This window comes from Phocoena sinus, chromosome 2, assembly GCF_008692025.1.
Source record: "Phocoena sinus isolate mPhoSin1 chromosome 2, mPhoSin1.pri, whole genome shotgun sequence".
Lineage (NCBI taxonomy): Eukaryota > Metazoa > Chordata > Mammalia > Artiodactyla > Phocoenidae > Phocoena > Phocoena sinus.
The window spans coordinates 56,244,424-56,260,663 of NC_045764.1; the positions used below are offsets into that span (position 1 = coordinate 56,244,424).

At 44.8% G+C, this 16,240-nt stretch overlaps 1 protein-coding gene across 1 annotated transcript; it reads left to right on the forward strand.

Moving 5' to 3' along the window:
• Positions 1-2,320: 2,320 nt before the first annotated feature.
• MAGEL2 (MAGE family member L2) lies at positions 2,321-6,464 on the forward strand. The gene has a single exon (XM_032624891.1). It carries the CDS (start codon positions 2,431-2,433, stop codon positions 6,007-6,009), a length of 3,579 nt encoding a protein of 1,192 aa, XP_032480782.1. The 5' UTR covers positions 2,321-2,430; the 3' UTR covers positions 6,010-6,464.
• The last annotated feature ends 9,776 nt before the right edge of the window (positions 6,465-16,240 follow it).

Below are 16,240 nucleotides of genomic sequence, written 5' to 3' on the forward strand. Positions count from 1 at the left end.
TTCCAGGGAAGAATAAACCCAATTCACCCACATTACTGTACCCAGCAGAACCACTGGATACTCATACCCCAATTTTTCTCAGATAGTTCAATAACGTTAACCAAAGAGTCGCAAAGGTGCTACCTTGATGACCTTCCATTTATAATGACACCTACATTGCCCACCCCTTCATAATTCCTGATAATTTGCTTTTGGCTTCTGTATCATCCGTGGGCATAAACTGGGCCTCCTTTGACATAATGGATTTGGTGGGGGTTGACGTTGTGAGGCAGTGCTATTCATTAAGCTCCAACCTCCGTGAGAACAATTGGGCCCTGCTGGTAACCATTTACTGTGTGGGATGATCCACAGCATGGTGGACCAAAAGCTAAATCCGCCATAATCCTGAAAAAAAAAATGGTTAGTGGGAGAACTTGATCTCTGATGAATTTATATATTGGAATTAGAGGAGGAAATAGTGTGCTTTATTGAGGGTAGAAATGTCATAGGCTGAAAAATAAACTGATTTTTCCCAAAGCCATCCACAGCCAGCAACTGTTATGTGACAAAGTTGGTAATAGGGGAACATGAGGGTTATGGGTCCAGAGTTGGCGCCCATGAAGTTGTTAGCTCTAAACCCCATCAAACTGAGAACTCTTATATGGATTGACTATTATTAGCCTACAGGAGGGATCTGAAACCATGAGACATGGAATATCCATTCTGTATAAGCATCTTTCTGGGGTTACATAGGCATGACACATCATCAGCCACCAGGGAAGAGCTGCTGGCCTCTGAAAAGAAGATGTTCCTGGGGGATAACAACTCATTTCTCATCCCTTCAATTGCCAGAAAAACTACTGAAACCTCACTCCCAAATTATTATTTCATTATTTAAGGCAATAGTAAACTTGGGAGTGTGTATATGCCTTCACTGGGATTCATAAATTATCAAATTTGAGGAGGAGTGGGGTGTAGCCTTCATCATTCTCGTCTGCCCCCTTGTGGCATCTTTCATGGTTTTTTTTTTGTCACTCCAGACTCTTGCCCTAGGCTGCAAATAGCCTCTTCTAAACTAAACATCTTTGATATTTAGTATTTTGTATATTTCCAGAAAACTACCCAACTAGAGCTGAGACTGTCATTTCCTTTCATCATGAAGTAGTATAGTGTTACTCAATACATTTGATGTCTTCTGCTTTATCTGTTAATACATTGTTTGTCTAATTTTTAAACTGATTTGGCTGAGTAGATGTCCCCCCAATTCTGTGTGTTACTCTTCATCTGTTTTTCCTGTATATGAACCATGGATCTATTCATTCACCCATTTTATTACTTTCTAGTGCATTTTTTTAGTTGTCGCTGTTACCATTTCTTTCTTGCTCTGCAACTGATAAACAAGAAACAGGAAACATACCTGGTCCTTTCATCCCAGTTATTCCATGGGAATTATCCCCCATACTAAAAATGCTTACTTTCATGGATGTCTGGAACATCTCAACTTCCAGGATCTCTTTCCTTCTCTATTCTTTGCCATCTTTTTTCTCTTCCTGGGTCTGAAAATGCCTGTATCCTCCAAGAAAGACCTTTCATAGGAGTTTCACCCTAAACACTCTTCTTCTGCATCCACAATCCCTGCAACAGCTCTATTTCCATGAAGAGTATCTGGACTCCCAGCTCACTTATCTTCTGAATCCCAAGCCATTATACAGGAGTGTCTGCAGGGTATCTCTCTTTGGCAGGTCCACAGCACTGTAAATGCCCATGTCCCATCCAAAACCCATCAATCTCTCTTCCTACCAGCTTCCACTGTGTCCCTAAGAGAATCATCTACACCAGCAATTTCCCACTTTCCCAGGACACACGTCTCTTTCACGCTTACATTAAATTATAATAACTGCCTACTATCACTCTTGAAATATATATATGTATATATATGTGTGTGTGTGTATATATATATATATATATTTCCCTTCCTCCGGCTCCAGTTTTGCTGTATCTGAGCTCAGACCACACCATCTCCCCCTTCATGGATACCTTCCATGTTCCCAGTGGTCTGTTCCCAACTCTATAATGCAGTAGAGTGATTTCTAAAACGTAAATCTGTTCCTGACACTCCCCTGTGAATACTCATCCATGGGGAGTCTGACGAGGCTGCATTTGGGGACTAGACGGAGTGAGGAGGGATCTTGTGTCAGCCAGGATTTCTGGTCGACGCCCCTATGCACTATCCACTTGTGGTGGTCGGGGGCGGAGAAGGGGCGGGATTGAGCCCCCTTCCCCCCTCCTCCTTACTGCGGAAAGCTGCAGAGCTAAGGGCACTCACTTCCTATTCACCAGTCAGCAGGGAGGAATCCTCTCAGCAGCCACGTAGGCATTCTCTTCTCTCTGGAGGAAAAGGCCCAGCAGCTGTCGGAGGAAAAGGCTCACCAGCTGTCAGAGCAAAAGGACATGTCGCAGCTAAGTAAGAATTTGGGTGATTCGAGTCCCCCGGCGGAGGCCCCTAAGCCTCCGGTCTATAGCCGCCCTACGGTTCTGATGCGGGCTCCGCCCGCCTCCTCTCGGGCTCCGCCAGTCCCTTGGGATCCACCTCCGATTGATTTGCAGGCTTCATTGGCCGCTTGGCAGGCACCTCAGCCTGCTTGGGAGGCCCCACAGGGCCAGCCGCCTGCCCCAGTGGCTCCCATGGCCCAACCTCCGGCCCTAGGGGGCCCGATGGTCCAGGCTCCCCCTCTGGGAGGCCCGATGGGCAAGCCTCCAACTCCGGGAGTCCTGATGATCCATCCTCCCCCTCCGGGAGCCCCGATGGCCCAGCCTCCAACTCCGGGAGTCCTGATGATGCATCCTTCAGCTCCCGGAGCCCCAATGGCGCATCCTCCCCCTCCGGGGACCCCAATGGCTCATCCTCCCCCTCCGGGGACCCCGATGGCACATCCTCCCCCTCCTGGGACCCCGATGGTGCATCCTCCCCCTCCGGGGACCCCCATGGCGCATCCTCCCCCTCCGGGGACCCCCATGGCGCATCCTCCCCCTCCGGGGACACCGATGGCTCACCCTGCCCCTCCGGGGACACCGATGGCCCATCCTCCCCCTCCGGGGACCCCTATGGCTCAGCCTCCAGCTCCAGGAGTCCTGATTCCCCAGCCTCTGACTCCGGGAGTCCTGATGGTCCAGCCTCCTGCTCCAGGAGCCCCGATAGCCCAGCCTCCACCCCCGGCACCCTTGATGGCCCAGCCTCCGCCTCCAGGAACCCCGATGGCCAAGCCTCCAGGTCCTGGAGTCCTGATGATCCATCCTGCAGGCTCAAGAGCTCCGATCACCCAGCCTCCAGCTACAGGAGCCCCGATGGTGCAGCCGCCTGCGCCGGCCCCACCTGCGCAGCCTGTGGCTTCCTGGGCCCCACAGGCTCAGCCTCTGATCCTGCAGATCCAGTCACAGGTTATAAGGGCTCCTCCGCAGGTTCCCCAGGGTCCACAGGCCCCGCCAGCGCAGCTGGCCACACCCCCGGGCTGGCAGACCACTTCGCCGGGATGGCAGGCCCCACCGCAAGGCTGGCCAGCCACGCCCCTGGGCTGGCAGACCACACAGGTCACCTGGCCTGCTCCAACGATTGCCTGGCAGGCACCTCTACCTGTGCGCCCGGGGCCACCACCCATCCGACCGGGCCCACCGCCCATCCGCCCGGGCCCCCCGCCGGTGCGCCAGGCCCCACCCCCAATCCGCCAGGCACCTCCACTGATCCGCCAGGCACCGCCACCCATCCGACCTGCCCCGCAGGTCCTGGCCACCCCGCCGCCTCTCTGGCAGGCTCTGCCGCCCCCACCACCTCTGCGGCAGGCCCCACAGGCTCGGCTGCCCACCCCGCAGTTGAGGGCGGCTCCACCAATTCGGGCGGCCCCACAGGTGCCGACGGCCCCTCCAGCACCGCAGATGCCCACCGCACCTCCCACTGTTCTGCAGGCGCCCCCGGCCGTGATGCCAGCCCCTCTGCCGGCTGCGCTGTCAGCCCCGCAGGCTGTGCACTGCCCACCCATCATCTGGCAGGCCCCGAAAGGCCAAGCTCCAGTGCCACACGAGATGCCAACCTCAATGGAGTTCCAGGAAGTTCAGCAAGCCCAGGCCAGCCTGGCCTGGCAGGCTCCAAAGGCCCCCGGGCAATTCTGGCAGGCCCTGCCCACCCAGGAGGCCCAGAGGCAGGGCCCACCACTGGTTCAACTGGACCAGCCCTTTCACGGGGCCTCCGCCTCCCAAAAGGCCCTGCAAATCCAGCTACCCACCCAGCAGGCCCAGCCCTCGGGCTCGCAGGCAGAGCTGCCAGCCATGCAACTCCAGCCCTCCTGGCAGGGCCCCCCCTCAGCCTTGCAGGGCCAGCCCGGAGCCCCCTTAGTGGGGGCAAATTTTCCCATGGGCTCTGCTAAATCATTGATGACTCCATCAGGAGAATCCAGGGCCTCCTCTATAGACCGTAGGACCTCTTCAAAAGAACGTAGGACCTCTTCAAAGGAACGCAAGGCTCCTTCAAAGGACCGGATGATCTTCGGTGGCACATTTTGTGCTCCCAGGGCAATGCCAACTGCTGGAGCACACCTGCCAACTCCCTGGAAAAACTTGCCTGCCGCATCTGAGACCTTTACTGCCACCCCAAGGGTCTTTCCATCTACCTCCCAGTTCCAGCCTGCCTCTTCTAATGCCTTCAAGGGCCCGTCTGCCACCTCAGAGACCCCAAAATCACTGCCACTTGCTCTGCAGGATCCATTTGCCTGCATTGAGGCCTTGCCTGCAGTCCCATGGGTTCCACAGCCCAATGTGAATGCCTCGAAGGCGTCCAAGGCAGGGCCCAGCATCCTGATGGCGACGGCAGCTGCCCCCAAGGCAATGGCCACCACTCAAGAGGCCTCGAAGACCTCCGCTGAGCCTCCGCGTCGTTCGGGCAAGGCTACCCGGAAGAAGAAGCATCTGAATACCCAAGAGGAGGATGGCAGGGGCCAGATGCTGAGCATGTGCACCTGGCAGGCCCCCAGGCCCTGGGAAAGTGTGGACTTCAATGACTGGGAGGTTCAAACCCCTATCCAGGTCCTGTGTGCCTGGGAGGGCCTGAGCACCTCCCATGGCCTGAGTGGCTGGGAGGGCCCGAGTACCTCCCGGATCCTGAGTGGCTGGGAAGGACCCAGCACTTCTTGGGCCCTGAGTGCCTGGGAGGGCCCAAGCACCTCAAGGGCCCTGGGTCTCTGGGAAAGCCCAGTTAGCCCTCCGTCCTTGATCATCTCTGAGCTCCCTAATCTTGCTCAGGGATTTGGTGCAACCCAAGATGACCCCAAGATGGAGACTCAGCCACTGTCTCCCTTGGATGAGAGAGCAAACGCACTGGTGCAGTTCCTCTTGGTCAAGGACCAAGCCAAGGTGCCCATCAAGCGCTCAGAGATGGTGAAATTCATCATCCGTGAATATAAAGATGAGTGCTTAGAAATCATCAGCCGTGCCAGCCACAAGCTGGAGTGTGTCTTTGGTTATCAATTGAAGGAAATTGATCCCAAAAACCACTCTTATATTCTCATCAACAAGGGTCGGAAGGGTGAAGCAGCATCATCCTATTTAGACAGGCCCAAGTTAGGACTCCTGATGGTGGTTCTGAGCCTCATCTTTGTGAAAGGCAATTGTGTCAGGGAGGACCTGATCTTTACTTTTCTGTACAAGTTAGGGCTGGATGTCCGGGAGACACATGGTCTCTTCGGAAATACAAGGAAGCTCATCACCGAAGTGTTTGTAAGAGAGAAGTACCTAGAGTACAGGAGAATCCCTTTTACTGAGCCAGCAGAATATGAGTTCCTCTGGGGCCCCCGAGCATTCCTCGAAACCAGCAAGATGCTTGTCCTAAAGTTTTTGGCCAAGCTCTATAAGAAAGATCCACGGTGCTGGCCATACCAGTACTATGAAGTGCTAGCAGAGTGTGAGTCTGAAGATTTGGATGAGGATGAGCCTGGCCCCGATGATAAAGCTGATGATCCCACCAGCAGCCCCCCTCCCCGTTAATGTGGTTTAGCCGATATCTCATTGTTCCTTTGGGTCCCCGGCCTGAGGCCACTGACAGGGTGGGGTGGGGGGGACGTTTTGTTTCTGGTGTTTATGTTCCAGTTCTCTGTGTGTAAGTTTGAATTTCAATTTGCTTTCATATCTGCCAAAGCTTTGTACATTTTCATGTGGTGTTGATTTCAACTGGCTACTGTTCTATTTGGTATTTTGGCATCTGTATTTTTAAGTGAGATCTGTGATTCTCTGTTTTGTGTTATAATTGTTATGTTTTGCTATCAGAGTTGTGCTGGCTTTGTGAAATGAATTTGAGAAGCTATCCATCTCATTCTGGTACAGATTATGTAGCATCAAAATAGGCTGTTCTTTGAACGTTAAAATGACTCATCAGTAAAAGCTGTCTGCAGAAAAGTAAATATCTATATCTATATCTATATATAAATATAATTTCAGCATAACATGGAAGTGTTTGTCTTTATTCTAATTTTTATTCTAGATAGTGCAAGCCAAGTTTTACCGTACTCTCCAAATACAGCTGAACATCAAGACAACTACCAGTGATAGTAGAAACCACGGTGACAAAACTGCTTTTCAAAGACAGTGCTACATGCATTGTAATTAGGCAGCGATTGCAATGGGTGGTGAAACGTAAGTAAGATTAAAGCAAAAGTAAAACTTAAGTCAGCAAGGCTGAATCAAGAAGAGCGCTTTTTAATCCTCTTGACTCCTCACAATTATCCTTCAAAGTAGGCATTATTCCCATTTTGTAGGTGAGTGTCTAAGGCTCAAGTAGAATAATTAAATGGGACATGTCTGTGCCAAGGCAATAATGTTGTAATTTGGAGCAGAAAATATTCTTAAGGTTATGTGAGAAGTGAGGACCATCTGCCTGCAGGACCACAGCTACCAAGTTTGTTAGCCACAGGGATGAATTGGCCAAAGGGGCATTGGTCAGTCATGTGGTGGGTGGTGGGTGTCCAGCAGCTCAGGAAATGTGAGTTTCATCAACACATTGACATGGGCATTGAAACACACTCCCTGCAAAACATCCAGGTTTAGAACAGGGAAAAGGAAATACCAGGCTTCACTGAACTGGGGATCTTGCAGATTGCAGGCAGTAGGGGGGAAGGAGGCGGACAACACGGAGGTCTAGCTGAAGCTTCTGGGAGGGGCCATCAGTTGTAACATACAGGGGATGTCAGCTGGCAACGTCTGATGTGCTAAATAGCCTTAGTCAGCCCTTGGGTGCAGGGCCTGGTGTGGGAGGGAGTGGAGGTGGACAGGAGAGTTTCGGAGAAAGATATTCATGCACACCTGACCAGGCTGGTGTGTGCAAAAGGACTTTCCTGAAGGTACCACTGTCTTCACGTGGATTGGGGCCATCAGCGCTGCTGCCATCTCTACTGTCCTAGAAGGATCCAGAACCCCACCCCTAAACCCCCCTTCTCTTGGTGAAGATGAAGTTCCAGAGAGGAGGTAAATGGCAAAAGTGGTATTCGTCTGCCCCCTAGTGGCCTGCCATAGTTCTGTTGCTCCTGCAGTGGCTCAGTGCAGCCCCTGCCGCAGTGAAGAAACACCCCAAATACCTGGGTTTAGGCTAGTGCTTGCTTCATAACCCTTGCCCATAATTCTACTTGCATTTGGGCCCAAACGTTTCTTCTTTTCTCTTATGTCATAGCGCAAGGCGAAACCTCCTCTCCACGCCCAATCCAGTTGCATTTAGGAAGCTGAGTTTCTAGAAGAGGAGATGAACTCATAAGATGCAGAGTCCATTCCCCGACTGCCCCCACCCTGGGACCTGCCTGGCTACAGGGGATCTTTGGTAAGTTGTCCAAGTGACCAGGTTTTCCAGAAATTCTGAAGAAGTTTCTTGTAAGCTCCGTGGTTCAGAGAGTATTGGGCTACTGCCCCAATCAGTCTTTAGTTATTTTGATGACAACAGCAAATGCCCATTGAAGGCAACAGCCCTGTCCCAACTGAGAAGTATCCCCCAAAGAGGCTTTGCTGGGCCAGAAAAGTGACACATAGGTCTAGTATTTCTTATTTGTTTTTAGTTTATTTATTATGTTTTTTATAGTTTTCTCCAAATCCTTCACTCATGGGGGACTTGAGCGAGTGGCTTTTTGTGGAGCAAAATTTGGAAAGTAGCATCATATGACTTTGGTGCCATGCTTAAGGTGTGGCTTTACTTCAGGGCAGAAAGGCTCACTTCCCATTGACAATCCTTAATTTCATTTATCCCATCATCGGATATAAAGCAAATACCTAATTTAAGCAATGCCAAGGGCTTAAGACCTGACTAGAGTTAAAATGTAATTAAAGATAAGTTACAATAATAATACAATTGTAAATACAAACAAACAAACTTGACCAAATATTCCACTGAAAGGTTTAAGAAAGAACAGCTGACATTATGAAATCGGAAGGCAGAAAACAAAAATCCAAGAAAATGGGAAACTACAGGGTAAGAAGCAATGAGAGAAAATTCAAGACCCATTATTTCAAAGTTCTAAAATATAGATAAATTTAGTATGAAGATTTTTATTGTAAAATGAAGAAACCTAAAACCTCTATAAACTAAATGGGCAAAAGATAACAGGTGACAACAAACAAAAGAAATACAAATGGAAAATGACATTGTAAACTGTTTCACCTCACTAATACGTGAGGACAATATTACCTATTATAAATATAGACCAGTATTCCAGCTTTCATTTATTAAATTAGCATAGAATGAAATAAAAGCCCATGGAATATCCAATGCAAATAAAGTTATCATGAAACTGGCACCCAGTTTATACGGCTGATGAAACTATAAATTACTACAAATTACCCTGAAATAAATTCAGTCAACAGTTCAGTTAACACTATCTTACCTAGAAATTCTTCATATAGGAATATATTGAATGGAAATAATCTGTAGTGGGGGCAGAAGCTTTTTCACAAGGAAAACTACTCAGGAAAGTGGAGGAGACATTATGATATGCACAGCTGCCCTCCACCCCCATACAAACATACTAGAATCAAGGTGGTCCACTGAGCTTTCTGCTGAAAAGACCAAAGGCTTCCTCAGAAAACCACGTGCAGTTTTCTCCAGCACAAAATTGTATGCAGCAAAGCAGAGACATGAAATCTGTGCCTGAAAAATTTGAAAGTGGGTGCTAGAAGGTTCCCATCAAAGCTGTGGAATGATCTCAGCCATTTCTGATTAAGCTGTAGACTCCTCAAGAAGAGAAATTTAAAATGTTTCCCAAAGTGGTGGAATCCAGTGCACTGTTGTACAGGATGTTAAGTTATAAGCAAGGTAATATCTTAGGATGCTTACCTAGAAATGATGATCTAAATTTTAGAATAATACAGGGAATGGTAAAGCAGGGAATGGTAACTAACCCCATGGGTGCACCACAAATTCAAGTGAGTGGGCACATTTTTTGGTACCAATAAATAAGTACATTGGTATATCAAAAAAAAAGAAAAGAGAGAGAGAGAAGCCCTACTGTATAGCACAGGGAACTCTGCTCAATATTCTGTAACAACCTAAATGGGAATAGAGTTTGAAAAAGAATATATACATGTATATGTATAACTGAATCACTTTGCTGTACACCTGTAACTAACATAACATTGTTAATCAACTATATGCCAATATAAAATATTTTTTTAAAAAAAACAGAAAGAAGCCTCTGACATTTAGATCACAAACTTCCTGTTTTCTTTTGTTTCCAATCCAGAAAGTCCTGTGGGTACAAGAAAGACATGCAGGATAGTAGATCTGGCTTCTCTGGAGGGAATCTCTGGGAAAGGAAGCCTAGCAATCCATCTTTAGAGCACAAGCTATAGTGCAAGCAATGTCATTCTTCCAAATTGTTCAAAGGGTCCTATTGTGAATCCCATGGAGAGATTTATAACACTACTAGTCCACTGGTCTGATCCCCTAATCCTTTAAGATTCTGAAAGTTACTCTGACTCCTTTTTGTTTTAAGAGATGAAGCCTACATGGGGAGCCTCCTTCATTCTCAGTTTTCTCCTATTTTGCTTGGTGGCACCGCAGGAATCCTCCTGGGGTCTCAGAGAGATGCCTTCTCAGTACAAATGACTTCACTCTGCGAACTGCCCATCCATTTCCCAGCAAGACTGGCTTTCTTTGCCCTCACTTGTTCAGAGTAACTTCAGCTTGAGGTTCTCAGAGGGTTAATAGAGGGATTGAGGTTGTCCAATCAACCAGCAATAACCACAGAAGCATTTCCTATCTAGTAGCCTTCCTGGGGTATGCTTTCTAGTGACTCAGACTCTTCCCTGAAACAGAGCCAGCTGGGGCCACAAAGCTGTGGGATTTGAGTGCTGGTTTTCTTGGCTTCTACAAGACATACTTAAAAACATTTTGTTTTGAAATAATTATTGATTCATAGAAAGTTGCAAAGATTGTACAGGACAGTCTTCTGCATCTTTCATCTAATTTCCCCCAATGTTTACATCTTATATAATGGTAGTACAATATCAAAGACATTGACATTGGTACTATGTATATTTCAATGATATTTTATCACAAAAAACTGTGGACTCTGTAAACATCACCTCAATCAACATACAGAACTGTTCCACCACTACAAAGATTTCTCTCATGCTGCTCTTTATAGTCATGTGCATCACTTCCTCAACATCCCTAACCCCTGGCGATCATTGCCCTGTTCTTCTCTGTAATTTTATCAGTTTGAGAATGTTATATAAATGGAATCTACCTTTGAGTGGCAATTTTTCCACTCACTATAAAGCCTTTGTTATCCATCCAAGTTGTTGTGTGTATCAGTACATAGTTCATTCGTTTGCAGTGCTGCAAAAACATTTACCTGTGAAGGACATTTTGGTTGTTTCCAGCTTTGATCTCCTACAAAGCTGCTATGAACATCCCTGTGCATGGGATGGATATAAATATTGTATGGACATAAATTTTCATTTATCTGCGATAAATGCCCCTGGGTATAATCGCTAGGTGGTATGGTAAATGAACGGTTATTGTTTTAAAGAAACTACCAAACTACTTTCCAGAGTGGTTGTAACATTTTACATTCCCACCAGCAGTGTACGAGAGATCCATTTATTTCATATCCTCACCAACAGTTGGTGTAGTCAGTTAAAAAAAAATGTAGCTGTCGGGCTTCCCTGGTGGCGCAGTGGTTGAGAGTCTGCCTGCTGATGCAGGAGACGCGGGTTCGTGCCCCAGTCCAGGAGGATCCCACATGCCGTGGAGCGGCTGGGGCAGTGAGCCATGGCCGCTGAGCCAGTTCTTCCAGAGCCTGTGCTCCGCAACGGGAGAGTCCACAACAGTCAGAGGCCCACGTACCGCAAAAAAAAAAAATGTAGCTGTCCTAGTAGGTGTGTCCTAGTACCACAAAAATTCCTAAATAAATTTTTGTTTGTTTTATAATATGGGATTTGGGGTGTTCTTTATGTAATCTAGATCTGAGTCATTTATTATATATGCAATTTGAAAGTGTTTTTTTCCCAGTCCATAGTTTTGCTTTTTATCCTTGTAACAGGGCCTTTCACACAGCAAAAGTTTTAAATTTTGATGAAGTTCAATTTACTGATTTTTTTTCTTCTATGTATCATGATTTCATATCTAAGTACTTTTTATCAGACTGTAGGTCCTAAAGATTTTCTTCTGTTTTCTTCTATAAGTTTAATAGTTTTATATCTTATATTTAAATCTATGATCCATTTTGAATTTATTGTGTATGAAGTATGACATTTAGGCCGAGATCCTTTTTCTTTTCCATATTCTTTTTCCTTTTTTTGGTGGGGGGGCTATGGATGTCCAGTTGTTCCAGTAACATTTATTGAAAAGACTTTCAACATCTAATTGCTTTAGCACATTTGTCAAAAAATAGTTTAGCTCTGCTTGTGTGGGCTAGTTCTGTCTCATTGATTTGTGAATCTATCCCTCCAGTGATAACTACACCACCTTGATTACTGTGGCTATTATAAGACTTGAAATCAAGTACAGTAATTTTTCCCACATTATTCTTCTCTTTCAAAATTATTTTTAGCTATTCTAGATTCTTCGACTTTCAATATCAATTTTAAAATAAGATTGCCAATTTTAAAATAAGATTGTCTATAAAAAATTTGCTGGGATTTTTAAAAGAAATTTAGTTAAACTTATATATGAAGTTGGGGAGAATTGACATTTTTTACTATGTTGAGTCTTCCAATCCATAAAGACAGTATATCTCTCCATTTATTTGGATCTTCTTTGATGTCTTTCATCAGCATTTTGTATTTTTCAGTGTACAAGTACTGGATATGTTTGTTAGATTTATACCTAAGCATCTCATTCTTCATGAGTGATTACAAATTATATTACATTTACATTTCAGTTTCCATGTGTTCCATGCTAGTGTATAGAGATTTGTATGTTGGTCTTGTAGCCTGCAGCTTGCTGAACTCCCATGTTAGTTCTGAGAGTTTGATTCCTTAGGATTTCCTATGTAGTCCATTGTGTCATCTGCAAATAGGGACAATTTTATTTCTTCCTTTCTATCTATATAATTTTTGTTTCCTTTTACTGTCTTGTGCTGAGCTTCACATAATATATTGGACTGGAGGGGTGAAAGCAGATATCCTTGCCTTGTTTTGATGGTGGGGGAAAAAAGTCTTTCACCATTTAAGTATAATGTCACCTGTAGGTTACCTGATGTGTTTTATCAAGTTGAAGAAGTTCCCTTCTATTCTTATTTTTCTTAGGGATTTTATCATAAAAGAGTGTTAAACATTTTATTAAATGTTTTTTCTGCATTGATTTCTTTGATCATGTGATTTTTGCTATTTAACCTATTAACAGGATGGATAACATTAATTTATTTTTGAAAATTAAAGCAGCCTTGCATTCTTGGAATAAACCTCACTTTTGCTGAATTTTATTTACCAATATTTTGTTAGGATTTTTACATCCATGTTCACGAGGGATGTTGGTCTGTAGTTTTTCATTCTTTCTTTCTTTTTTGGGGAGGTATGGGGGAGGGGGTACTGTGTTTGTCTGATTTTGGTACCAGAGCATTACCAATTTCATAAAACATTCTTTCCTCTTTGGCTTTTTGGAAGAGATTGTATAAAATTTGTGTTAAATCTTCTTTAAACAGAATTCTCTAATGAAACCATCGATTTTACAAGGAATTAGTTTCTAATATAGTCTTGCTTCAGGATGGAGGGAATTCTGCTGCACATAAGTATAACATCCAGTGGAGTTTCCAAAGAGAAGATACCAGCCTATACCTTAAGATGATCCAAGAATGGGTGTCATTGTTTCTCCTTTGGGAGAACCCAGGGTCAGCACCAGCCCCTACCTCAGAGTCAAGGGCAAAGTCCAGCCTGGACTGCAGCATATGACTGATGTCTGAAATTCCAAGTATATCACAGGTTTCCCCATTTCTGCCTTCCGTTGCCAAGCAGGGCGTTTGGCCCTGGTCTCTGAACTCTCGCTCTCTTTTACCCAGTGTGTGGCTCAGTTTCACCCTCTTATGAATTTCTACAATTTAAAAGAAGATATTAGCATATTTACCCAGAAGAGTTGAAATTGTTAAGGATAAAATAAGAATTGAAACAGAACCAGAACAAAAAAAAAATCACAATTTTTATGGAAACACGAAAGACCCCAAATAGCTAAGGCAATCTTGAGAAAGAAAAACAGAGCTGGAGGAATCAGGCTCCCTGACTTCAGACTACACTACAAAGCTACAGTAATCAAGACAGTGTAGTACTGGTACAAAAACAGAAATAGAGATCAATGGAACAGGATAGAAAGCCCAGAGATAAACCCAAGCACATATGGTCACCTTACTCTTGATAAAAGAGGCAAGAATATACAATGGAGGAAAGACAGCCTCTTCAATAAGTGGTGCTGGGAAAACTGGACAGCTACATGTAAAAGAATGAAATTAGAACACTCCTTAACACCATACACAAAAATAAACTCAAAATGTATTAAAGACCTAAATGTAAGGCCAGACACTATAAAACTCTTAGAGGAAAACATAGGCAGAACACTCTATGACATAAATCACAGCAAGATCCTTTTTGACCCACCTTCTAGAGAAATGGAAGCAAAAACAAAAATAAAGAAATGGGACCTAGTGAAACTTAAAAGCTTTTGCATAGCAAAGGAAACTATAAACAAGATGAAAAGACAACCCTCAGAATGAGAGAAAATATTTGCAAATGAAGCAACTGACAAAGGATTAATCTCCAAAATTTACAAGCAGCTCATGCAGCTCAATAACAAAAAAACAAACAACCCAATCCAAAATTGGGCAGAAGGGCTTCTCTGGTGGTGCAGTGGTTGAGAGTCCGCCTGCCGATGCAGGGGACACGGGTTCGTGCCCCGGTCTGGGAAGATACCACATGCCACGGACCGGCTGGGCCCGTGAGCCATGGCCACTGAGCCTGTGCATCCTGAGCCTGTGCTCTGCAATGGGAGAGGCCACAACAGTGAGAGGCCCGCGTACCAAAAAAAAAAAAAATTGGGCAGAAGACCTAAACAGACATTTCTCCAAAGATATACAGATTGCCAACAAATACATGAAATGATGGTCAACATCATTAATAATTAGAGAAATGCAAATCAAAACTACAATGAGGTATCACCTCATACCAGTCAGAATGGCCATCATCAAAAAATCTACAAACAATAAATGCTGGAGAGGGTACGGAGGAAAGGGAGCCCTCTTGTTGTTGGTGGGAATGTAAATTGATACAGCCACTATGGAGAACAGTATGGAGGTTCCTTAGAAACTAAAAATAGAACTACCCTACGACCCAGCAATCCCACTACTGGGCATATACCCTGAGAAAACCATAATTCAAAAAGAGTCATGTGCCACAATGTTCATTGCAGCTCTATTTACAATAGCCAGTACATGGAAGAAACCTAAGTGTCCATCAAAGGACGAATGGATAAAAATGATGTTGCCCATATATACAATGGAATATTACTGAGCCATAAAAAGAAACAAAATTGAGTTATTTGTAGTGAGGTGGATGGGCCTAGAGTCTGTCATACAGAGTGAAGGAAGTCAGAAAGAGATAAACAAATACTGTATGCTAACACATATATATGGAATATAAAAAGAAATTTTCTGAAGAACCTAAGGGCAGGACAGGAGTAAAGATGCAGACATAGAGAATGGACTTAAGGACATGGCGAAGGGGACGGGTAAGCTGGGACAAAGTGAGAGAGTGGCTTGGACATGTATACACTACCAAATGTAAAATAGATAGCTAGTGGGAAGCAGCCACATAGAACAGGGAGATCAGCTCCGTGCTTTGTGACCACCTAAAGGGTGGGATAGGGAAGGTGGAAGGGAGACGCAAGAGGGAGGAGATATGGGGATATACGTATATATATATAGTTGATTCACTTTGTTATAAAACAGAAACTAACACACTGTTGTAAAGTAATTATACTCCATTAAAGATATTAAAAAAACAAGAATTGAAAATATACTCAAATATAGTGGTGGTAAAGGCAGTGAGTTCTATAGTCTGGGACTTAGGTACTATCATTACACTTGCTACAGTACATTTTTGAGGTTTCTCTGCAGTGAGTAGGCTGATAGCATACATTTGCAACTTCATGCCATCATCCTGTTACCCAGCTCCATGTTTAGGCAGAAGTGTTCAGCAAGAGGAAAATCAACATTTCAGTTAATTTATTTCTATATTAACCAGTAAGTTTACAGAGATAGCCAAAGGCAATAGTGGTTAAAGAAAGCTTATATTCAGATGAGGTGCCACTCAAGATTCTTTTGTTTCTGCTCCATGGTTTGACCACTTACCCTTAGATAAGGGGAACATCTACTATTAGGGTTCACATGGTTCTGGAAAAGCAACAAAAGAGTGAAGACACAGATAAAAGTCCCCATTATCATGGCGCTTACATTATAGTGAAGAGAGGTGAGTCACAAACAAATGGGGAAATGTCAGTAGTGACAATACTGTGTAGAAACTAAAACAAGACGAATTACAGGGAGATAAAGGGGCTCTGTAGATAGTGTGATCAGAAAAGGACTCTGAGAAATTCATATTTACATTGATATTTTAAAGACAGAATGGAGTCAGACCACATAAAAGTCTGGGACAATAGCATTCTAAGAAGAGGAATTGCCTAGTGCCAAGGTCATCAGGAGGAGGTATTCATGGACTGGGTACAGAACAAATTTCAGTGTGCCTGGAGCAGACT